The sequence below is a fragment of the Rhinolophus sinicus genome, chromosome 8 (assembly GCF_057876585.1).
Source record: "Rhinolophus sinicus isolate RSI-liver-muscle chromosome 8, RSI-T2T, whole genome shotgun sequence".
Taxonomy (NCBI): domain Eukaryota; kingdom Metazoa; phylum Chordata; class Mammalia; order Chiroptera; family Rhinolophidae; genus Rhinolophus; species Rhinolophus sinicus.
Window position 1 is genome coordinate 26,891,146 of NC_142508.1, and position 25,751 is coordinate 26,916,896.

General features: G+C 34.3%; 1 protein-coding gene across 4 annotated transcripts in view; it reads left to right on the forward strand.

Moving 5' to 3' along the window:
* TFEC (transcription factor EC) overlaps window positions 1-25,751 on the forward strand; it is a 191,875-nt gene that overhangs the window by 153,172 nt on the left and 12,952 nt on the right. For 2 of the 4 annotated variants that reach the window (XM_019743198.3, XM_019743199.3), the window contains 3 exons: window positions 3,143-3,229; window positions 19,181-19,295; window positions 21,677-21,733. In XM_019743198.3, coding sequence (XP_019598757.3) covers window positions 3,143-3,229; window positions 19,181-19,295; window positions 21,677-21,733 — 259 coding nt within the window. Of the gene's footprint in view, window positions 1-3,142; window positions 3,230-7,653; window positions 7,880-19,180; window positions 19,296-21,676; window positions 21,734-25,751 lie in introns of those variants that run through there. The other 2 variants (XM_074315690.2, XM_074315689.2) reach the window with 2 other exon arrangements.

Consider the following 25,751-nt stretch of genomic DNA (forward strand, 5'->3'; position numbering starts at 1 on the left):
TTTCATAGTTTTATTTATCATGTGACTGGAGTATGTCCTGAAAGAATGGATTTAAAAGGACTTATTGCCTTAAAACTTCTGAGGTTTTATACTTAAGAAGTATATTACCTCACCTACATGCTAATAGGATATTTTATTGGTTGTAAGTAAATGTTTAGGTTCAAAAGTCTTTACCTTTAATACTTCACATATTATCCCATTGTCTTCTTGCTCCTAGTGTTGCTGAAAAGCCTGACTCTTGGTCTTTTGTAGACCTTTATTTTTAACTCTGTCAAATCTTAACAAATGTTTTCCTTTATCCTTGAGCCTTATTCTTTCCATGCCTATTTCTTTACTTTAATTGTAGTCAAAATAATTTGTTATTTCTTTGTATTTCATTATCTCCATTTATCACTTTGAGAATGCTTATTCTGCTGATTTGTCATTTTTGCTTTTGTCTAACTTTTAATTCTGTTTCATCTGATATAAATGTTGTATTTGTTGTCTCTTTAAAAATAGCAACTTGATTCCAAGGTGATTAATTATGAAGATTCTTGGAAGCTACAAAGTTTTATATTGGATTTTAGATCTTTAAATCAATACAGGATAATGGAAGAACCAAAGTCTTTAATCAATTAAGGAAAAATATAGTCATATAGGTGTAATTAAAAGATATCCACCTACATGACTAAAGAAATAATGGAGAGAGGTGTTAAAGACAAAAACAGAGCAAAAACAGAGCCTCTAAGGAGAATGAACTTTCACATGTCGGAAAGAAAGATTTCCTCTGGAATACAAGAAACCTAAGCACGTTCATATGCAGGAGGAAAAAACTAGAGATGCAAGAGACTCGGTCATTTATAAAGTAGGCTTCCAGAAAAAAGAAAAAGAAGGATGAATGACTTATGCGTAATTTTTACTGAAACTACCGGTACCAGAAGTTTCAAAGAAAAACATTTACCATAAATTGTTTTTAGCATCCTTCTTTGTTCAGATCTTCACATCTGTTCAGAACAAATTTGCTGTTCACTTACTGGTGGAAAGTGAGTAAAAGAAATATCATGAAATGAATATTTGAATTTAGTAACAATATGTTGTAAAACTTTCAGAGGCTAGAATAATCAAAAGGAACAAAACATGCACATTTACTATTCCAGATCCTTTAATGAAAGATCTCTCAATGCACATGGAATAACTTCTGAAGTCCAGATAATAGCCTAGACCTATGCTCTTGAGAATGGTACCCACTAGCCACATTGGCTCTTTAAATTTGATTTTAAATTAATTCAAATGCAATTCAATCTTTAAAAGTTGAATGAAATTAAAAATTCAGTTACACTAGCCACATTTTAAGGCTCAGTAGGCTTATGTGGTTAGTTGCTACTATATTAAACAGTCCAAATATAGGACATTCCCATTACTGTAGGAATTTCTGTAGGATACCACTGGCCTAGATGATTCTTCAATGTAAGTTCCTTGCCTACCTTTCAACTTCGTCTGAAACCTTTCTTGCCCTTGCTCAGTCTGCTCCATTCCCATTTGCCTGCTCACTCTTTCTCAAACACTCTGAGCTTGTTCCTAACTTAGGGTCCTTTCATTTTTTTGCTTTCTTTCCAAGGACTACCCTCCCCCATGTTATTCATTCTTCTGTTCAAATATCAGTAAATCCTTCTCTGACCATTTTCTAAAATAACCCTCCTTCCCATCAAGCTCTGTCCTTTTCCTGCTTTAATTTATTCAGACCACTGTTTTGTTATTAAGCTGTTTGTTGTCTCTTTACTCTGTAGAGTTTGACCTCCCTGAGGGCAGAGACCATGCTGTTTGCTTCTATAGCTCCAGCACTCAAAACAAGGTGTTGCAATAAACATTGCTCAATAAATCTTTGTTTAATTAATACCAGGGGTGCCAAAAAAAAGTGTACACATGACTTGTATTCATCTTTTGTTATCGGTATATATTGAGCATTACAATTTTAATGGAGTTTTTTCCTTTCTTAAAATGTGTATACATGTTTTTGACACCCTCTGTATATGAGTAGTGTTCGATTTTTTGACATATGACCTCTGGCAGTATCTTAGTAGAAGTTTCCGAACATTGGATTCCTTGAAGTTCTCAGACATTATGCTTAGAAGATCCCATTAACAGAATCTTAAAACACTTTTATATATCTCCCAGACTTTACTCCTGGTTATTTCTGCACCTCATGGGAAATTCAGAGTAGTGTAGTTATATAAATTCAGCATTCTCACCCTCTTTGCACTTACTTCGTATTTTAAAATGTGACTAAAGAGAACATGGTGCGAGAGAACAGAGCTAAAGAGAGGACAATGGGTTGGTGGCAATTGTGGTATTTTAAAAGTGTAAGCTTTGTAAATCTCCAGCTAAAGGGAAGGGGAGGGAGGCTATTTCAGAAAGATGTAGAGAGCTGATTTAAATTAGAGCTATAGAGCCAGACTTCCAGGATTTCGATTCTGCCTCTGTCGTTCTCCAGCTATGTATTCAGGAACAAGTGACTGAAGTTCCTTTTCTCTCAGTTTCCTTATATGTCCAATGGGGATAATGGTAATATGCATTTGGTAGGATTATTGGGAAAATTAAATGAGCTGATGTGTGCAGAGCACATAGACCAGGCCAGGCACAACTCCTGCACTATATAAGTGTGTGTTTTTGTTCCTATTTGAGGCATCTATGATTACATTTTTGTTGTTATTATTGCTAGTATTATTGTTGGTCATTATGAAAAGTTAGATCTTTCCATGCAGTTTGTATCCATGTAGACTAATCAGCTCAAGTTCGACCACTGATATTTGGATATCAACCTGTAAGATGCAATCAAAACATTGTAAAAGAAAAGTTTGTATGAAGTCATTTCTCTATGTATTACGTATATGGGCTGTGGAGGTACTTCATCATAAACACTGATTTCCAAGGGACTAACCTGCCAGATGGTGGAAGCAAAAGCAAGAAAAAGCAACATAGATCAAGGAGTGTCAGGGTTACTTCATTTTAAGTTCTAAAAGTTGATATACATATATATAAAACTTTAATTTAAATATTAAAAAAATACCTTTTAGTGATCACTAAACTTTTTCTCTCTGAATTCAGGATGAAGCACAACTTTTATCATTATACACATTATTCTAAGTGTACTATATTTTGCTAGATGGAGGACGTTATAGAGGATATAATCGGTATGGAATCAAGTTTTAAAGAGGAAGGAACAGACTCTCCTCTGCTAATGCAAAGAACAGTAAGTGTTTCCAGACCTGAGGAGGTCAATCAGATTAAAACAAATAACAGCTTCTGATAATGAAAAACATTCATTTAATTAGTAAATGGTGTTTTCTTCTACACTGTTGAAACACACACTGTAACAGATGAATATTAGAAAATATTTATTGGTCTAGGAAAAAGATTATATAATATGACTGAGGAAGATAGATAATAGGGCTTGTACTACCTTTATCTATCTAGTATCTATGTATCTATCTCATCTCTATAAACATCCATCTAATTACATATCTCATCTTCTGCAGCATTTTCTATGAGTGATTTAATCTGCAGATTTCTTGTCTGAAGCACAGCGTATAATCAGACACCCTCATAAATTCATTACTAAATTGTGCTTATTTTACCATGACTAACAGCTATTAGATTTAGAGGCTCTACATCTTGTAGAAGTAAGACAAAGATAATTAGCAACAAAAAAATGTAACTTTACTTCTGAGCCAATAACCAGAAGTTAAAGATGAACTGAAAGAAGATAGTTAGGCCTCACCCTATTTAAGGCATATAGACAGATGCGTATGTTGAAATCAGCATAAATTCCTGGAATAATAGGCAATGGACGGATGGCTACTTATCTCCTATTTTATTGCTGTTGCTTTCTCATGGTCCACTTATTAATCACTAAAAATGTTATCTGTAAAGAGTGTGTAAGCTGTTTCCATACATTTTGAAGGATTATTTAATTTGTTTATGGTTTTAGACCTTTTAGAAAACATGAGAAAAAATATGAAAGACTGTGATTGAATTGTTACTTTAAACATTTCATTTACTGAAAGTGAATTATAACTATATTGCATTGTGTGGATGCTATTCACCTGTAAATCAATGGACTGGGCTATATTAATGGCACGTGCCTTAAATTCCAGGAGGCACCCCTTTTTCTTTATTAATTCCCAAAAAGACTCTCTAAAGAGAGAAGCATTCCTTTCCTCCTGTTCTCTGGTATACAGGACCTCCACTTTATAACAAGTCAGTCACTAATACTAGTATTATCTGACAAAGGTCAAATGAGGTTTAAAACCTAGGTTTCTGTTGTTGTTGTTTTGTTTTTGTTTTTATTGTTTTGGTTTCACATTATTTCACAAAATGAGGATGCTGTTTTCTTAACCACTGTTCAACTCTGGGTATAAGGCAATGATATTAATTTTCTGCAATCTTCTCTTGTATGTGGTACTTAGTTCATTGAAACTGTATATTGAAACATCCTCTTTGTCAATTATCTTACTTGTTTTGTAGAAACTGAATAGAATAGCTTACTCAGTGCAAATTGGTGGCAGTGACTATTGGGGATTTGCTTTCGATATATAGAATGTATTTTTAAAAAGGTAGATACTACTGGCCTATCTATCTTATTATAAAGAAACATCTGCCATTAACCAATCAGCAATCACTGATAATTTTTAGATCTAAGCAGTTCATTGACCAAATATTGATTCAATACTTATTTTGTGGAAAACATAATACTCTCACTATAGGAAACGAAAAGTTGAGTGAGACAATTAACATGTTGAGAGACCACGTGATAATGGGGCCATGCAGTGAGGCAGGGGTCGTGGTGCTAAACCCACGTTCTACTCTAGACATTGGTCAAGTTGTTTAATCTCTCCTTACTTTGCTTCCCTCTGTCTTATGAGAATAATTAAAAACAGTTATCTCCAAGGCTATTTTTATAGTAAATCTTAGTAGACTACATATATACAGAGGGTGCCAAAAAACATACATACACATTTTAAGAAAGGAAAAAAAACTGTTAAAATTATGTTGATGGTAACCACTTTGAGCACCTCTTGTAATTGCAGAAGTCAAACATGACTTGTATTCATCTTTTGTTATCAATATATATTGAGTATTACAATTTTAAAACAGTTCTTTCCTTTCTTAAAATGTGTATACATTTTTTGGCATGATTCCCTGTGTATTTTCCATTTTTCAGCTGATTTCTCTTTCATAATCTTTTTCAGAGAAAATATACGCGTTTGATTAGAACTTACTCATTAGCATTGCATCATCAATTCTACTAAACCTCCTGTATGTTTTCAATTTCTCTGTCACCCCTTCTATAATAATAAAATAATTGTCCCAGTTCATAATCTAAAGCCCGCTCTACTACTTTTGTCCTAGATCCCACTCAGTCTTACCTTCTCAAGCACTTTCTCTATCTAAATAACAGCTCCTTCTCCTATATCATCAGTATATTCTGATCTACTGAATTATAATGTCAGCATTACACTAGTCTTTAAAAATAAGACACCCTGAAATTAAAACCAAACAAAACAACTCCCTCTGAACACATTTTCTCTGGCTGCCATACCATTTCATGACTCCCTTTCCCCAAATACCTCACCTCTTTCATTGTCACCATGACTGTCCCACCTTTCATTCTCTACTCTCCATTAGACCTACTGTTATCACAATTCTAAAGGGGTCCTTAAACCAACCAGTGCTGAAGCCAGTAGTAAATTATTCATTCTCATCTGACTTGGCTTCTCAGTGGTATTTTCCATGGCTGACCATGCTCTCCTTCTTGAAGTACTGTCTGTAATTCTGTGGCACCATTTTGTTTTTTTCCACCACTTTGCTGGTTCTTTCTCCTCTAAGAGATGTCTAATTGCTAAAGTGTCCTAAGGCTGAGACTTCAGCCCATTTTCTCAACCCATCTCCAACCCTGATCTCTCCACTACATGCCAGCACCATTTATCCTACTGCTTATTTGATATCTTTTGTGCTTCTAACAGTATCTCAAACTTAATATGAGTGACAAGAAGACGTTGCCCCTGCCACCTGCTTTTGGCTCATCCCATCACTTCACGTCACTTTTTCTCTTCTGTCTCTTATTCCTGCACCTCCACATCTATCGATAGGCCCCTCCAATCAGCATCTGAGATTTCTTGCATCTCACAGCTTCTTATCAGCTCCTCTACTAAAACACTTATCCAGGCTACCATTGTCACTAACTTGAACTTCAGAAACACACTCCAACATAACTTCCCTGCTACTCCTTTCTCCCATATAGCTGTTCTTCACCCAGCAGCGAGGATGATGTTCAGAAAGCAAAAATCAGATCCTGTTTCTCTTTGCTTAGCATTCTGTTCACTTCTTGAAATCCTCAGTATAGTGTAGACACTTTACCATAGTCAGCATTTCCCTTGAACATGACATGTATTATCATCTTAGGACCACTGAACTTCCTTTTTTGGGCTTGGAATATTTTTGTCCTAGATCTTTGCATGGCTGCCTCCTTATGCTTCAGAGAAGCGCTGTCACCTAGTCAGAGGGTCCTTCCACAATCACCCTAGCTAAAGGATACCATCCCATTACTCCCTAAATCAATATCTCGTTTTAATTTTCTCTGCTGTTTATCACTTGAGTAAAAAAATTATCTTCCTTAGTATTTTGTTTACCTATGTATTGTGCGCTTCCATCCCTAGAATGTAAACTACTTGAAGATAGTGATTTTGTCTGTTTTGTTCACCGGTGTGTTTCTGGAGCCTAGAGCAGTGACCTGCTCATTATTTTATGTTCAGTACCTAGCAGAGCGCCTAGCACATCATAGGTGCTAAACAAATACATACTAAATACACATTATGAAATTCACACGTAATATTGAAAAAATTGTTCCCAGTACATATTATTATTTAGGAATTTTTTAATGGAAAAAAAGCAGCAGCAACGAGGATAACAACAATAATAATAGCTACTATGCCATGGGAAATTGCTATGTGACAAGGATTGTGCAAAAGGTTTTTTGTGAAAAATTGCATTTAATCAGCACAAGAAACCTATGAGATAGAGATGGAGATGGAAATGGAGAGAGAGAGAGAGAGAGAGAGAGAGAGAGAGAGAGAGAGAGAGAGAGAGAGAGAGAGAGAGAAAGAGAGAGAGAGAGAGAGAGAGAGAGAGAGTTACCTACCATCATTTTACATATGATTACAGGGGCTTAGAGAAGCTCCGTAACTCATTCAAGTTCATAGGGTTAGCGAATGGCGGGGGAGGGGTTTGAATCCAGTCCTGTGTGACATGGAATGACAATCCCACCCACCTTGCTGTGCCTAAGGCATCAAAGGAAGCCATTTCAGAGAACTGTAGAACCTCGGGATCCGAAGAGACCTCAGCTGAGTCGTCCTTTCCCACATTCCCACTGAATGATTGCTTGCCATCTGAGTTTAGATAGGTCTCCCTGTAATTTCCACCCATGGTCTCAGTTTCCTTTCTTTCTTTCAGAGAGTTAGTGTGCATAATGACTCATTCCTTTTATCATATACAGGTATTTTTCATTCAGGTATCTGTAAATGCTGATAACTTTTGGCAATCTCAATAAACTCTTATAGTTCAAGATCATTCCAGAAAGGAGGGCCAAGTAAACATTAACAACCACCTGTGTTTGGTTGGAACTTGAAAGGACTGCATAACATCAACAAGCGAGCTTTGTCAGTCACAATCTAGACCAGATTAGTCCTAAAGTCCAAGGAAGAACCAAAGTTCATCTTCGTGCAGACGTTTTTGCACAGCTCTCCCGGTTACTATTTCCAAGTTTAAGGAAAAGAAAATGATGAAGGAGAAAGAGAAAACCATTGCTATTGTGAAGGTTATAGACACTTCAAAGTTAAAACTGGTGAGCAAGTGCCTTGTGGCATTCTTTCAATGTTTGGAGGTGAATCCATCTTAAGTACTGAATTTAAACTTTATAAGCTATAATCAGTGAAATTAGGTATGTAGAAATTGATCTTTGAAATATGTAATATATAATCTGCTCTGTTGACAAACTGGTTTACTGACAAGATAATTTTCAGTGCTCTGGATACAGTAAAATGTTTATAATCTATTTAGTAAAAAAAAGTTAAAAATAAAGTAATGTTTTATTGTAACTTTTTAATAAAAAACTGAGAGTTCCACCATTTATTTGTTGCAATGTTTACATTCATAACTGCTTTTCTTAGTTTAGTGCTAAATAGATCATATACATATTAAGTATATAATGCAAAAGTATAAGTTACTATTCTGTTTTGTAATTTATCTTTTCTCTTTGAGTTATATGCCAACCAAGGACAAGGGATCACCCACTCCTGCCCAACACATTATTTGTCTTCACTCATCATACAACAAAAATAATAATAGTAGTAACTCAGTGGGACCTCTCTGTTCAGTGTTTGTCATTCAAACCTTATAGCCCTACTTTACCAAATAAAATCAAGTTAGAGGGAGATCAATTGCATGTGTCCTAAAACCGGAAAAACCTAGTTTATTACATTTAAATGAATAACTACCCAGAAGGACAGAAAATAATCTTCTCACTGCCAGTTTTTCATATATGCGTACATTGTGTGGTATGCCTCCCTTACAATGCTCTCTGTTCATGCCTGAAGTTTGTCATCTTTTTATGTCTACAGTTATTTTATCTAATAGTCTCATGCTCACTTTGACCATTTTAGGTTCACTGTGAATGTCTTCACAGAAAAGCAAAATAGGAGATCCAAACAACTCAAAAAATTTTCTCTCAGTTTCCCATGAAACTCACACTAAGTATGTGATATAGATGTAGATATATAGAAATCAAACATATGTAAGTGCTCAGGGTTTTTGTTTTTCTTTTACTATTTATGTTGAAAAATTATCTGGAGATATATATACATATATGTGTGTATATATATATATATATATATATATATACACACATATATGTATATATACACACACACACATATATATGTATAATTTTATTTCCTCATATGTATTTATAGTGAAGTTATTTGGGAGATAGATATATCACACACATATACACATATAGAATATACATAATACACACATATATATTATAAAAACATATATACATATATTATATATGTATATGTATACACACTCACACACACACATATACCCCTCCAGAAAATTCTCAGGGTTTTAGGTAATCAATTTTCATGAACATGGTGAGTATGTACTATGGTGCCCTCTTTCTTGCTGAGTGAATGTAAATGAAGAAGGGTAAAACAATAAATGTAATTTAAATTCTTAAAAATATGGCCAAGTTTATTAGTTCGATAAGGTTTTGGTGAAGAAAAATAAAGCAGGCTGCCATGAGGGAAAGTGTTGGAGAAGGTTTGGACCTTAAATCGAGGCTTAGAAGATAGGTTGGATTTTGATACTTAATGAAGGGGTGAGGATATTTGAGGTTCAGAAAATAGCAATTGGAAAGAATAAAACTGAGACAATATAATAAATGGATTCCAACTTTTTTGAATATTCAAAATATTTCTAACCATTAAAAGTGTTAAGACAAGAATCCTTCTGCAATAGGATAGGTAGTAAAGAAATCCCAAGCCCCCTATTTACACAACTGTATAGTTTTGAGATAATTACTTAGTTTTTTCAGTTTCAATTATTTTATATTTAAAATGGGAATTGTAATCACTACCTCATAGAGCTGTTATAAAGATTACTTGAGATGTTATTATTTATTATTATGAGAAATATGCTTAGCTTAACACCTGGCATATAATAAATACTCAACTATCTATGACATAGCATATATGTTATGATAATGTGTGTGTTTTATTATCTTTTAAAAAATTTCCCATATTCATGGATTCCCTATGGCAACACATTTTCCCACAACTCTTGCCTCCTACTGGAGTCTGAATCTATTGTTGGAAGCCATGGCATAGGGTATATGTATGTGGTGATGAGAAATCTTTCATAAGTTGACAATAGTGGTAAATAATGTTGACTAGCTAATGTAGGACCATTTAATAAGACTTGGAAAGCCAGACAAGAGAGTTTGAGCTTAATATATGAGTTAAAGGGGAGATGTTTCATATTTTAGATCTTGAGCTCAGAGAAATCAGAAGAAGTTGTATTTTTTTAAACATGAGTTGATCTGAGAGGGGCAGTTGGTAATTAGTTGAGAGGGATGGAGGGATACTAGATGAAGGGACACAATTTAGGCTTATGGCCCTGAGGAACTTGAGATAGGAGAATAAAGAAGAAAATTTAAACTGATAAATGATTTAAAGAAAAAGAAAAGTCATAACCACGTCATAGAATGAACATAGTATATGGAGAGGGAAGAGGCCAAAACAGTTGGAAAAACATATAATTTAGGTGAATTATTTAAATTGTGCTTTAGCATATTTGACCTGATAAGTATAAAGGGATATAAGAATGTTTTCATGGTTTAGATGTTTCTATAATAATTTTAGACCCAGATTTTATTTTCTCATAGGGCAGCACTTATTTTAAACAGGAAAATATATATTTCTAAGATTATGAAAAATTATTATCTTCTCAAAAACTAAGAGTTTTATCATAGATGGGATTGAATTTTATCATGTACTTTTTCTGAATCTATTGAGATCATCATAGATTTCTTTTTCTCTTTTAATGTTTATTAAATGTACTTATGGGAAACCTAACTTGATTATAGTGAATTATCTTGTTTAAATTCTCTTGGATTCATATTGCTAATGAAATTTTGCTTAAGATTTATAGTAATGAGTGAAATAGGCCTATAATTTTTCTTTTTCATAATGTCTTTGTATGGTTTCAGTCTAAATGAATTGGGACATATTCCCTTTTGTGTCTTTTGTCTGGAAATGTTTGTGCAAAATTGAGATGATATTTTTCTTGAAAATGTTAACACTTTAGCCCATAAAAAACATCATGTCCAGATATTCTTTTTGTGTAATATGTTCAAAGTTTATTTTGATTTCTGCAGTAATCAAAAGACTGTTCAAGCTATTGATCACTTCTTCAGTCAGTTCTAAATAATGCTAATCACAATCATTGGCATTCACAGTTATTGTAGGTAATATCTCTTATTAGTCTTTTATTGTGGTACAAATATACATAAAATTTGCTCTCCTATACGTTTTAAAGTGCACAATTCGGTGGCATTAATTAGATTCACAATGTTTAACCATCACTACTATCTATTTCCAGAGCTTTTTCATCATCCCAAACAAAAACTGCATCTATTAAACAATAGCTACCCATTTTCCCCTGTCCTTCATCCCCAAGTAACTTCTATTCTACTTTCTGTCTCTATGAGTTGGACTAATCTGGTACCTCTTATGAGTGGAATCATACATTATTAGCTCTTTTCTCTCTGGGCTATTTCACTTAGCATAATGTTTTTAAGATTCATCCACGTAGTAGCATGTATCAGAATTTTATTTCTTTTAAGGATTTTATGGTAATACATTATATGCACAAGGTGTGGTCAAAACATATGGTGTACGTCTAAATAAAAAAAAAATATTACAGTAAAGAACACATTGCCATTAGTTCCCCTCAAAATAATCCTCCTCGCTTTGAACATACTTATACTATTGTTCTTGCCACTTTCTGAAGCAGTTCTGGAAGTCCTCTTGTGTGTCTGTAGTTGCACTGTCGTGGCTGCCTTGATGTCCTCAATCGACTCAAAACATTTAACTTTCATGATCATTTTGACTTTGGGGATGAGCCAGAAGTCACATGGTGCCAGATCTGGTGAATAAGGTGGATGTAGACACACCATAATGTTTTTATTTGACAGAAATTGCCATACAAGAAGCAATGTGTGACACAGAGACTTTCCATTGTGATCACAAACTACAGTGAATGCTGCTGCCGAGTGCCATCCAACAGAAAGGCAGGATCTTCAATACGGGAAGCAGCATGTCAAACCTTAGTAACAGTGTGTGGCAAGTTTCAACCTGTTCTGTGCCGTCATTTGGGTGTGAGCTACAGTTGAGAGAAGGTGTGTTTTAAAGTGTGCCATAAATCATCCTCCATCATGACAATGCTCTGCGTCACTTCTGGTATAACAATTTCTGTCAAATAAAAATATTACAATGTGTCATCATCCACCTTGGGATCTGGCACCATGTGACTTCTGATTCTTCCCCAAAGTCAAAATGATTCAGGACATCAAGGCAGCCATAACAGCGCAACTAAAGACACTCACAGAGAGGACTTTCAGAACTGCTTCAGAAAGTGGCCAGAACGATGGGATCAGTGTGTTAAAATTGAGGGCGAATATTTTGAGGGGATAAACGGTAATGTGTCTTTTACTGTGATCTTTTTTTTAATTTAAACATTCACCATATTGTTTGATCACACCTCGTATGTACCACGTTTTATTTATTCATTAAGCTATTAATGGACATTTAGCTTGTTTCCACCTTTTGACTACTGTGAACAAAGCTGGTACAAACATTGATGTGTAAGTATGTGTTTAAGTCTCTGCTTTTAATTCTTTTTGGTGTATACCTAGAAGTGGAATTGCTGGTCATATGATAATTCTATAGCTTTTTGAGAAACTGACATGCTGTTTTTCATTGTGGCTACATCATTTCATTCTCCCCGATGGTAATACACCAGGTTTCCAATTTCTCCACATCCTCACCAACACTTGTTCTTTCCTTTTCTTTTAATAATAGGCATCTTTATGAGTGTGAAGTGGTATCTCATTGGGGTTTTGAAGTAGTATCTTACTGTGGATACTTCCCTAATGACTAGTGATGTTGAGCATCTTTTCATGTGCTTATTTGCAATTTGAATATTTTCTTTCAAGAAATGTCTATTCAATCCTTTGCCCGCATTTTAATTGGGTTGTTGTTGTTGATTTGTAGGAGTTTTTTAGAATATAGTCTGCATATTAATCTCTTAGATATATGATTTGCAAGTAGTTTCTCCCATTCTATAGGTTGTCTTTTTCACTTTGCTGATAGTGTCCTTTGATGCACAAAGATTTAAATTTTGATGTAGTCCATTTTTTCTACGTTTTGGTTGCCTGTGATTTTGGTATCATATTCAAAAAATGATCTCTGAACCCAGTATCATGAAGATTTTCCTCTATGTTTTTTTTTAGGAGTTTCATAGTCTTAGTCTTATGTTTAGTTTTTAAATCCATTTTGAATTAATTTTGGTATATTGTGTAAGGTAAGGGTCCAAGTTCATTCTTTTGTATGTGTATATCTAGTTTCCCCAACCCCATTTGTCAAAAAGATTGTCCTTTTCTACTGAATGGTCTTAGCACCATTGTGAAATCATTTGACTGTATATTTGAAAGTTTATTTCTGGGCTCTCTATGCCACTCCTTTTGTCTATATGTCTGTCTTTTTGCCACACTGTTTTGATTACTGTTGCTTTATTGTAACTTTTGAAATCTGGTAGTGCAAGTCCTCCTACTTTTTTTTTGTTTTTCTTAAAGCTTGTTTTTGCTACTTGCGATCCTTGAGATTCCATATGAATTTTAATATAGGTTTTTCATTTTCTGCAAAAAACAGGATTTTAATAGAGATTTAATAGAATCTGTATGTCACTTTGGGTACTATTGCCATTTTAATGATATTAAGGCTTCTCATCAATGAATACGGGATGTCTTTCCATTTATTTATGTCTTCTTTAATTTCTTTAAGCAATATTTTTTAGTTTTCAGTGTATAAGTCTTGCTTCCTTGGGTAAATGTATTACTAAGTATTTTACTTTTGATGTTATTGTAAATGGAATTGGTTTTTTAATTTCCTTTTCAGAGTGTTCATTGTTAGTGTATAAACATGTAACTGACTTTTGCATGTTGGTTTTGTACCTGCAACTTTGCTGAATTCATTTATTAGCTCTAACACCTGGATGTGTGCGTGCATGCATGTGTGTGTGTGTGTGTGTGTGTGTGTGTGTGTGTGTGTTCACAGGGTTTTCTAAATACAAGATCTTGTCATCTAAGAACAAAGATCATTTTAATTATTTTTTTTCCAATTTGGATGACTTTTCTTACTTTTCCTTATCTAATCTCTTTGGCTAGAACTTCCATTTCTATGTTGAATAAAAATGGTGAAACCATGCATCCTTATTCCTGATCTTAGGAGAAAAAACTTACCGGTTAAGTCTCCATTTGTACTCTAGTTACATCTTCCTTTCACTTAAAATATTTCTTCTTTCTTTTTAAAAAATCAGTCTTTCCAGAAGAATGTCAATCTTGTTAATTAAAAAATAAACAACTTTTGCCTTGTAAATCTTCTCATATTGTTTGCTTTTTATTCTTTCACTGGTTTATGCTTTTACCACCTGTTCTACTATCTTTTGGCTTTTTGGTTATTTTCCTAGCTTCTTGAGAATGATAATTTATCAAATATTAAAATTTTATTTATTTTTCTCATATGATTTAAGGGTATGAATTTCTTTTAAAGCATTGTTTTGCCATATCCCAGAAGTTTCTTTATGTTTGTTTTCAGTAGTATCTTTCATTTATTTTTAAATTCTAGCATTTATTTATTTTGAAATATAGCATCTTTTTTACCCTTGAATTATTTAAAAATTTCCAAATAATTTGGAAATTAGGGACTGTAAGAAGTGTGTTGAAGATTTCTTTTGGCTAAGTTCACAGTGAATATTTGTATATATTCCATGTGTACTCAAGAAAATGTTATATTCTCTTATTTTTGGATGTAAAACTATATATCTATCTATTAGGATGAGCTTTTAGTTTTATTGTTGAAATCTTGTGTAACATTAGTGATTTTCTTTTTTGTCTGTTTGACTTTAAAAATGAAAAGAAAGGTTGACACTTCCCACTACATTGATCGATTGTTAGTCTCTCTTTGTAATTCAAACCATTTTGTTTCACATATTTTGAAGTTATTAGGTGCATGCATGCTTGTAATTGCTATACCTTGTTGGAGAATTGAACTCTTGATTATTATATAGTGACTCTATCCCTGATACTTTTTCTAATTTTAAAACCTATTTTCTCTGATATTAACAGTCATGTCAGTTTTCCTATGGTTATCATTTGCTGGATATATCTTTTGCTACCCTTTAACTTTTAAGCTTTGTGTGTTCTTTTACTTTGGAGATTGTCTCTTATAAGCTACATATATCTAAATACTGTGTTCGTGTCCAAACTGTCCATCCTTTAGCTGAGGAGTTTGACCTAATTACATTGATTATTATTATTGACATATTTTCACGTATTTCTCTCATCTTTATTATTAAAGTGTGTCCCATACTTTAATACGTTTTTTCTTAGTACTATTTTTTTAACCACTTTCATATCCTTTAGGCTCTTCACTACCACAATCATACTGATATTACCTAGACTTAGTACTGATTTATATGTTATATATTTTACTTTATCTTTGACCTTGGTTCCTCTCATCTTTTTTTATACCCAAACTGCTTTACCAAGATAATTGATCATTTTATTTCATATTTTTGAGGCATATCCTTTTCTATTTAGGTACTTCATCCAAAATTGTTTTCTGTGTTAGTCTTTTTGGGTAAACATTCTTAAGTATTTTATACCTCTAAGAATATTATTATCATGCTCTAATATGTGGATGACATTTGGACTGGATATAAAATCATATTTTAACTTCTTTTCTTTCAACATTTAAAAAATACTGGTTCACTTTAGTTTTCAACTAATTTTGCTCTTGAAAAATCTTACGTTAATGAGATTATTGATGCTTTAGACATAATCTTCTCTTTCTCTATTTAGGCTTTATATTTTTCTCTTTATCATTGTGCATTTTTAAATTTTAATACAATGTATCTGGGTGTAGGTTTTTCCTTTTCTTTTTTTTCTTTGGCATTCTATAAGCCCTTTGATTTTTAAATAAAAAAATGATAAAACAAAATTAAAGAAATAAATAACAAAATAATGATAAAACAAAACACTAAATAAAAGACTAAAGTCTTTTATTTAATGTTAATTCTATGAAATGCCTTCACATTATTTCTTAAAATATTCTTTTCTTTCAATTTTATTTTTTTTCTCTCTGAGACTGCTAATATATGTTTTTTAGTTCTAATAATTCTGTCTTCCATACTGATTAAATTTTCATTTATATGTTTAGTTCTTGGTCCATTTCTTCATGCTCCTGAGAGATTAATTTGGTTTTATGATTTACTAATTTCTTTATTCTTTTCTCAGTGTATCAATTATGCTATTTTTTCATTCTTCAGATTTTTTTCAAGTATTACATTTTCATACCTCTGATTTCTACTTGATCACTTTCACCATTTTTACATTTATTTGTTCTTATAATTTATTATAAATATCTTCCTTCATTTCCATACAAATATACATGGCTATTTAAGAACTTGGTTTATGTGATATTTATTTATTTTTATTTTGCTTTTGATGTTATTTCTAACTGCATTTTGTTTTACTTCTGATATAGTTGTTTTACTCAAATGTTTTGATATTTTGACTTGTGAGCTCATTTTCTTCAGAGAATATTGGCTACTGTGAAAAGCATTGTATAGGTGAGAAAATCAGATCCCAGTCCTTTTCAGTTTCTGTGATCTTAGTAGTGGAAAGGTGATTAAAATCTAGGGTGGAGAACCTTAGACAGCAGGAACCACTGTTAATCACTTCTCACCTCAAGGCAACTTTTTAAATCAGGAGTTTGCTTTTTTTTTTTTTTTTTTTTTTACCAGTAGGAAGTATTGTCTCAAGCAGTATTTTCTATTTTGTTGAAAAGATTTTCTGATAAATTCTTTATTATATCTTCAAATTTTATGAGTTTGTGTTAATAGTAATATGTTCTTTTATTGTCATTTTAAAGGTTTTGCTTTACTGAAAATACAATCTGTTTTTTAACCTGAATAATAAATATTTCTTCATAAACTATCTATCCATTTGCCAACTAATATACAAAATAAAGTCAACACGTACACCTCATTACCTCAGTGAATTATACCTTTGAGAAAAGTAGATATAATTTTGCTTTGTAAACTCGTTCAGATGTGCACGTAATCTTTAAATTTTCACTAACATTGTACTCATATCTTTTAATGGAGAAAAGGCACTTTAGATCACATGAAGTGTATTATACTTTGAAATTGAAACCAATTGTCTAATGATATTCAAAAAGTGATTAGCCATTTACATGAAATAGAGTAGTATCTACAGCATAAAATTAAATAGGATATTAATCATTGTGCTTTAGGGCATAAATTAGACAACCACCAAGGTCAGGAGAAGATGTAATATGCCTATAGTTAAGCAGGATTAGATTCATTATCAGAATCCAGCCCCATTTCTAAGGAAAAACACTTTGAGTATGGTTTGACCAGATAATATTGGACCCAGCGAAATGCTATAGTTAGAAAACTATCACTTTATTCTTACAGTGTATATGTAATATGGCTCTTTTCTTAAACATTTTTGCAATTTGCCACTGCTGCATTGAAATCCATCTGATTCAAGCTCTTCAGAGAGAAGTGCCCTGTCCCTAGTCCTTTCCCCTTCCTTCCCCCTCACTCCCTGTCTTTTGTTTGGCATGACCATTATGCTTCTCAAAGGCACTGTGGAAATGTACAGTTCAGGATGGTGATGCTTCAGCTTATCACCAACACGGTTTTCAAAAAAGATCTTGGAAACATTTTACTTTTACAAATATGACTAAACGACTCACATGTTAGGGAAATACCTGCTTTTAGAACTTCCTTAGTGTGTTGTTCTGATACTAATCTGATACTGATACTCTATCCATTTTGATCAACTTTGTCCCTATTTTTCAAATGAGAAAATTGAGAAGCAATAAATTCCCCATTTAAGTAGCTCCCTTCCAAGATCTATGAGTGAAAATGCATTTCAAAACAATGAGTTTATATAAAAGATAGATGAGGAGTCCTAATAAGAGAACATAATGAAAAAAACCAATAATAGAAAACATACATCAGAATTATGTCCCTATTGATAATGTCCCTACTGATATGCACGTGCCCTTACATATTGGCCTGATTTCCACTGTATTTTCAAGGTTTTTTCCCCTCAGAAATATACAATAATTATTACATATAGTTTAATGGATTATTATGTAAGAAATTAATTTTGATCCTATGTTCTTTCCTCATATTTATTTCCAGTCTGACTTTATCAGTATTAAAAAAAATTCCCTCAGTTTGAATTGGAGTTTTACAGAAAGAGGGGCTAAGGGATTAACAGTCTTAGTGGCAATCTGGTTATAGCTTTTTTTGATTATTTGTAGTGTTTCTGGTCCTTAAGAAAAGAAAAATATTACTAGTTATTCAGTACCTGGTTTACTGCCCAGAGATGAAATAAAGATACATAGGATGCAAATATTTCAAATGTTCAATTCATACATACATTTTAATGTAGTTTGTTCTGGAATAATGAATATTAACTTGAATTATGAATGTTATTTAAATTTGATTTTCTTGGGAGATCAAATCAATAAGCACATTTAAAAAATAAATTGGTATAATTTTGAATTGTACATAAAGCATCTTAGCTTTCTATATAAATTGTTCCCAGCAGCATTTTAAGAATTGTGGTGTTACTATGGGAATAATTAGACGTACCCTATATCCACTAGAGGAAAAAATAATCTTAGACTGCTTTTGGTTACCAGCTGGAATATTTATAATAATTTAGAACATCAAGTGTACAATGAGAAAAAGTATGTCTTCCAGACAAGAAAGAAGTTTCTCACTTAATTAACAGTGTAAAGCACCTCTTGACTGTGACTTGCTGATGGCACTGGTGGTGTTAAGAAAGCTTCCAAAATGTGTAGCCATTATACTTAATTTATGATATGCAATGGACTTTCTAGCTTGGCTAGTATGTGTATTGATTTTTGTCCTAATGATACTTTTAATCTTATTCATTTATAACCAGGTAATGTGCTGGATAGAACTTCTATAACTTGGCAAATATTAATCAGAATTTTCCTTCATGAGTGAACTAATTTCCTTTTTTTTTTTTTTGCTTAAATACAAGTAGCTTTTTGCAACATATCCATAAGCTTCCTGTATTGATTTTTAAAAGTCAGTGCAAATTCACTTTACTTACAATTAAAATGCTACATGTTACAAATTATTATTAAAGGGACAAATTTAAAATATACAACCAAATATATCAATGTCCACAGAAGGTTTAATTGACCTTTTCTTCTGTTTTCCTCTAAAGTTATCTGGAAGTATTTTGGATGTGTATAGTGGTGAGCAGGAAATTTCACCAGTTAACATGGGCCTTACAAGTGCTTCCTGTCCAAGTGCTCTACCAACGAAACAAGAAATTACAGGTAATGTTCTTTTTATAGATTTATTCTTTGTAATGTCAACCATATAAGATATGAATGACAAATATTACCAAGCTAAATAATAAAAATATTATCAAAATTGTCAAAGTGGGATACTTTTAGAGAGTAAATCCATCATTTTTTTCCTATGACAACCAAACCATAAGTTAATATAACTTACAGTTCAACTGAATTAATTCAATATTCTCTCTCTTTCTCTGTGTGTGTGTGTGTGTGTGTGTGTGTGTGTGTGTGTGTATGATACCAAAAAATGTATACACATTTTAAGGAAGGAAAACTGTATTAAAATTGTAATGTTCAATATATACCGATAATAAAAGAGGAATACAAGTCGCGTTTGACTTCTGCAATTACAAGAGGTGCTCAAAGTAGTTGACTGGCAGACATCAGCGTCCAGAGACTTCTGATTACAGTAAACTACTGCTTGAGCAACATTGACCAAGGTGTCCCCTTGTATATATTTTTATGGCACCCCCGGTGTGTGTATGTGTATCTGTGTGTGTGTAAAATATATATATATATATATATATATATACACACACACATATATATATATGTATATATATATATACATATATATGTATATATATACATATAGCAGGTTGACTAAGTATTCAACTTAACATACATTTATTTTGATATTAAATAGATGAAATTTATTAACATGGTTGCAAATAATATATTAATATATTAGGGAAAATTAGCCCTTTTTGTATGTAGAATTTGTTGTGAAACAAAGAACGAGATTTTCTCTTTTAGCTTGTTCTATGAATTTCATGATAAACTCATGTTTAACTTTCTCAAGTAGATTTCAAAAACAAAACAAAACAAACCCTTAATTTTAAATAGTACATTTCAAAATTGTCACAGCTCAAAGGAATTACTGAGACACTGTCAATTTCCTCCAACACAGAGATGAGGAAATCAAGGGTCAGAAGAGTTACTTTCCCAAAGTCACACAGCTGAGTAGAGGGAGAAATGGATCAAAATAAGGATTTCTTGACTTATAAGTCAGTTGTTAATTCCTCCATAAGAATAAAAGGAAATTCAGTTGAAATTTCTGTAAAACATTTTTAGTTTGGAGCCCAAACATTGGTCTTTAATAATTTTTACACAGCTAATATTAACATTTTTAGTAAATACAATATGTCCATTCTTGGACTCTAATCAATAACTCAAAAATGTCTATGCTTTCAAATAATTTTGATTAAAATTAATAAATTAATTTTAAATGAAAAAATTTAAATAAATATATTTCTATATTACCTATGTTAAAAACTAGAATTATTCAAGGAACACTGTATTAATTATTTATTTCTGTATAACAAATTACCGCAAAACTTAACAGCTTCAAATAATAAACACTTATCATCTCATATAATCTCTAAGGGTCAAAAATTCAAGGGTGGCTTAGAAAATTGGTTCTGGCTCAAAGTCTCTCATAAGACTGTAGTCGAGATGTTGGCCAGAGAAGCAGACATTTGATACTTCACAGGCAGGAGGATATGTTCCTAACGTGGCTTGCTCACAGGTCATGCAAGTTAGTGCTGCTTCTTGGTAAGTGACCTTGGTTCTTTACCATGTAGACCTCTCCATAGGGCTGGTCAAGCATCCTCATGACATGACAACTGGTGATCCAAGACACAGCAGATTGGAAGTTAAAAATGTCTTTTATAACCTAGTCTTGGAAGCCACACTAGTCTTTTCCACAATATTCTACTGGTTTCACAGGTCAGCGCTATTCAATGTGGGAGGGAACTATCAAGGGTATGAATATCATGAGTGAGAATCATTGTGGCCCATGCTGGAGACTGTCACAAATGCTCCAAACATGTAACACATACAGTGTCATTTACTGCAATTGTAGATTTGTTCGATAGGAATATCTAAGAAATGCAGTTTGTTCCAATTCCTGGAAAGTAGAAATCATAATCATTTAAGAAAAATGTAAGTTGTAAAAATTTAGGTTGGAATAATTTTGAATAATCTTAAAATTCTGAAAACAATAGTTGAGCAGTTTAATATTTGCTGTGCACTGTACCTCTTTTAACCACCCTAATGATTACCAGATAGGTATTATACCAATTTTGTGAATGAGGAGACTGAGACAGAGCATTTAGGTAATAGATTACATGGTATTAAATGGAGGGCCAGAATACAAATTCAAGTTTTACTACTCAAAGCCTAAAGGTTTGCTATTGCTTCTTAGTAAAGAGTACTCTACTCCAAATTTCTAAATGTTTGCATAAAAATAGCATTATACCATTCGGATAAGTAATACTGTATTTTCACCTAGTATTCCTGAATTATGTAGGGAAGTAAAGTAAAACTAAGTACTGTTTCAATTATTTCCTGTTGATCAGAAACTGATACTCGAGCTTTGGCAAAAGAGAGACAGAAAAAGGACAACCACAACCTCAGTGAGTATATTTATTTTCCGATTATCCAAACAAAATGAATTAATGCAAGAGGAAATGCATGTAAGTTAAAATGTAAGGTCTTTCATTGTAACTCCATAAGTATTTTGAGGTCAGACGATCAGAATTAATAGTACATACTTACTATGTAGTTGAGCTATTTGGGGGAATTTAAATGATGTGAACTGCAGAAAAGCTAAACACTTTTATGAAGTGAAACATCACAAGTTCTCTCCTTGATCACTTTCTCTCAAGAAGGCTGCATGTGATGGAAATAAGTGCACTTAGTTACATTTGAACTCTGATATCATTCATGACTCAAAGGTTTAAAGAGATAAATTGACTTTAGAAAAATTCACACCATTTTAATTTTAATAGCAAGAAACATAACCCTAGTGTCATGCAGGGTGTCATGCAGGGTCGCTGGTCCTGCTACCCACATAAAAATGCAGGACATGGTGAGGCCAAAAAGGAACACCCATGGAGCCATAGATAGGGGAGTCATACCACAATATTCTCGTTGACAGCTGGGTTGGAGACACAGGAAGCAGGAGCCACAGGATCCACAACCTGCCGTCTGCTTCTCTCTCTGCCAACCAATCCACCTTGCTAGCCGCAATCCGCAATCTGCGCTTGCCAGCCACCATCTGCTTGCTAGCCCCCATTTGCTGCTAGCGTAGCCACGGCAGTTATATTAGTGGCCAATGGCTCACTGGTTACAGCTGACGGCTAACTAGCCACAGCTGATGGCCATTTACTACTGGCGTTCACCTTTCCATGTGAGGGTGTGAACCTGGAAACTGCACTCCTTGCTCTGTCCTCACACCCAGGTATTCATCTTTCTGTGTCAATCTGCTCCTCCCTTCCTAATCATAAGTTATCTGAAATGTATTGCTTGTGTGGATTGTTGAAATCCACCTCTGCAAAAAAAAAAAAAAAAAGTCTCTGATTCCTTTCTGGGGGGCAATTTAACTGATAACAGATCACATGAAATGGAGAAATACAGGCAATGAAAGTAGGTTAGCAGCAGTGTTGAGTTTAATAGTGTTTGGTCATGTCTCAAGTGCTTAGCTGTCTCAAATGAGCTTCGCTAAATGAGTGTGAATGAAGCCTTTTTGTTCTGGGAACCAAATGAAAAAATGAGAAAAGAATAAAATAAAATAAATAAAAACTTTAACGCTCTAAAACAAACCAGGAATTTCCTTACATGTGATCAGCTGAAATTGATTCAATGAGTACCTGTGAAACCTGCATCTGTCTGTCACAGACTGATCAGTTTGCTGACTACATACATGACTGAGGAAAGAGCTGACTGTGGGGACAGAGCCCCAGGAAGTAGTTTACAGGCTCTCGGCCTCACGTGGAAGGGTGCTGGCTTGGGTGGTGAATGGCCGTCGGCTGTGGCTGATTGGCCGTCGGCTGTGGCCGGTTAGCCTATTGGCCGCTGGTATAACTGTTGCGGCTACGGAGGATTGCCGAGGAGCTGAGCAGAGTGGAGCAGAGCCGAGGAGAGCGGAAGAGGAGAGCGGAAGAGGAGAGCGGAAGAGGAGAGCGGAAGAGGAGAGCGGAAGAGGAGAGCGGAAGAGGAGAGCGGAAGAGGAGAGCGGAAGAGGAGAGCGGAAGAGGAGAGCGGAAGAGGAGAGCGGAAGAGGAGAGCGGAAGAGGAGAGCGGAAGAGGAGAGCGGAAGAGGAGAGCCGAGAGAGAGGAACAGAGGAGAGAGTGGAGGAGAGTCGTCGGTCGGTTGCAGAGAAAACGGACAGCAGGTCGCACGTCCAGTGAACCCAGCCTCCAGTGAGACCATAGTGGTATGACTCCCCTACCTATGGCTCCGTGGGTGTTCCTTTTTGGCCTCACCATATCCTGCGTTCTTGTGTGGGGAGCGGGAGCAGAGACCCCGCAGGCCGCGCTGCCTGAAAGATGGTGCGGTGAGAAGGCCTCCGCGCACGACAAATGGCGCAGCCAGCAGGGTCTCCCGACCGACACTGACTCAAGGTTATAACAGGTTATAACAATCATTAGGGTAGTGTGAGAGGGAAGTGATCTGATTTCAATAGCCCTTAGTGGTATGGCAGATAAGCTTTGGTTGAGATTCTGAGGCAAGTAGAGCATGAGTATGGAGAGCTGATTATTGAGAGAAGGAATGAATGCATCAAGGATCTACAGGCTTTCATAGTTTTAACCTGCTAGCTATTCTCGCCTGCTTCTCTTTTCTCTCCTCTGTGTCTGTAGCTTGAACAACAGGTCATTTAATGCAAAGTATGAGAGGTGCCTGGTATGCCCATTATCACAGTGTTTCTAATCTGGATTCCCATACTAAATGATCTTTTTGGAGGTTTCAATGTTAAAAAACAATAATAATATTACATTTCAACTACGATGAATCTAGGACAAGCCCTGCAATTTGTGAAGGTTATGGCAAGAGGACTAAGGAAGTCCACTTGCCCGATGTCTAAACATTTAAAAGTTATAACTCAAGCTAGAAAGTGCTAAAATAAGTATGCTCTCTTCTTCCTAAGGACGGGAAGGCTGGATGTGAGGTTAGAATTCTCGGGTCCTTGGAGTTCTGAGCGGTAATGTCAGGGTTGGGGAATGCCCGCCCATCTCTCTTCCCCCCAACTCCCCCCCCCCCCCCCGTTTTCTTCTGTGCTGCCAATACCCTCAAACATGAATGCGAACTCCTCATCTCATACGTTCAAGCTCCATTCACATCTCTGCAAACAACTGCCTCGTGTGTACCTCCTGGGCCTGGGAGTAAGCATACTGGTGCCATGGTCTTCCCTCAGGAACATGGACCTTGGAAGTGGCATACACAGGCTCTGGAAGGTGGGCTCTGGGCATTTGGCCCGTGCAGATTACTCATGCAGATTACCCAGAGTGCTGCTTAGAAGGGGTTCCCTGGCTCTGCGGCTGCTGCCTTGCTCAGTGGGGAGGGTTGTGGTGAAAGAAGACAAAAGTGATTCCTCTTAAGTATGGGCTCTGGAATGAGGTTGCTCTTACTGGGCCTAAGGACAGGGATAAATGAATATATCAAACCCTTTGTGAAGAGTGAAACCACACAGGGCATGAAATAACAATAAATTCTTAAAATTTGACTCCTTTACAAATAACTAGTACGGGATATGAAAACATCTAGGAACCAAAGTTCTCATTATAAGTAGCCATTAAAAATGTATCAAGCACAATCTAAGAAGAGTAATGTATGAACTTCTGATATTTTACATAAGGTGCATTTAAATAATAGATTTTGGAGAAATATTGTAGGACTAAAATACTCCCCTATTTTGAGATAAAATCCTTCATAGCTGTTCTTCATCTTATATTTAAAAGTCTGTTTTATGATATAGGAGAATGTGTGAACACAGAATTATTAATAAATTCTCACTGTAAAATACATATATATTTCTATCAGCTTTACCTTTGTTTATTTTCTTTTCAGTTTTTTTTTTTTTTTTTTTCTTGCGGTGTCATTGTCTTTTTAATCACATGCACAAAGAAAATAGGATTGGTAAAGAGGGAAAACAAACGCTGTCAAGAATCAATTATATTCCAATTTTAGAGGAATTCCAATGTATTAGTCCTGAAGGTCAAATCCATTCATGGTAAATTGCTTTGTAGAATGAGTTTGCCAAGACAATTGATAGTTTTCATGACTTTCCTTGTTTCTGGTAGCAGATCTTAACTTTTGAACTTGTATTGTTTAAGTATTTTCCAGTGTTTTTGATATATGGTTTTCTCTTTCTTCATGACTGTTTTTTCCTTCAATTCTCTAGAAAGCATTAAAAATGATACTTTTTCAAAAGTATTATATACAAGTATACATTCTAGTTCTTGATACAGTAATAGAGAGTAGACTACAAAACTACTCTATGCTCTATAAACTGGCATTAGAAAAGGTCAATATAGAAAACTACTTCTTTGCATCCTGACACTTATTAAACATCTATCAGATGCCCAGAGAAAACAGTCTTTGAATAAGGACTTGTATCAGAAGGTCTCAAAGTGTGGCCCCTAGACAAACAG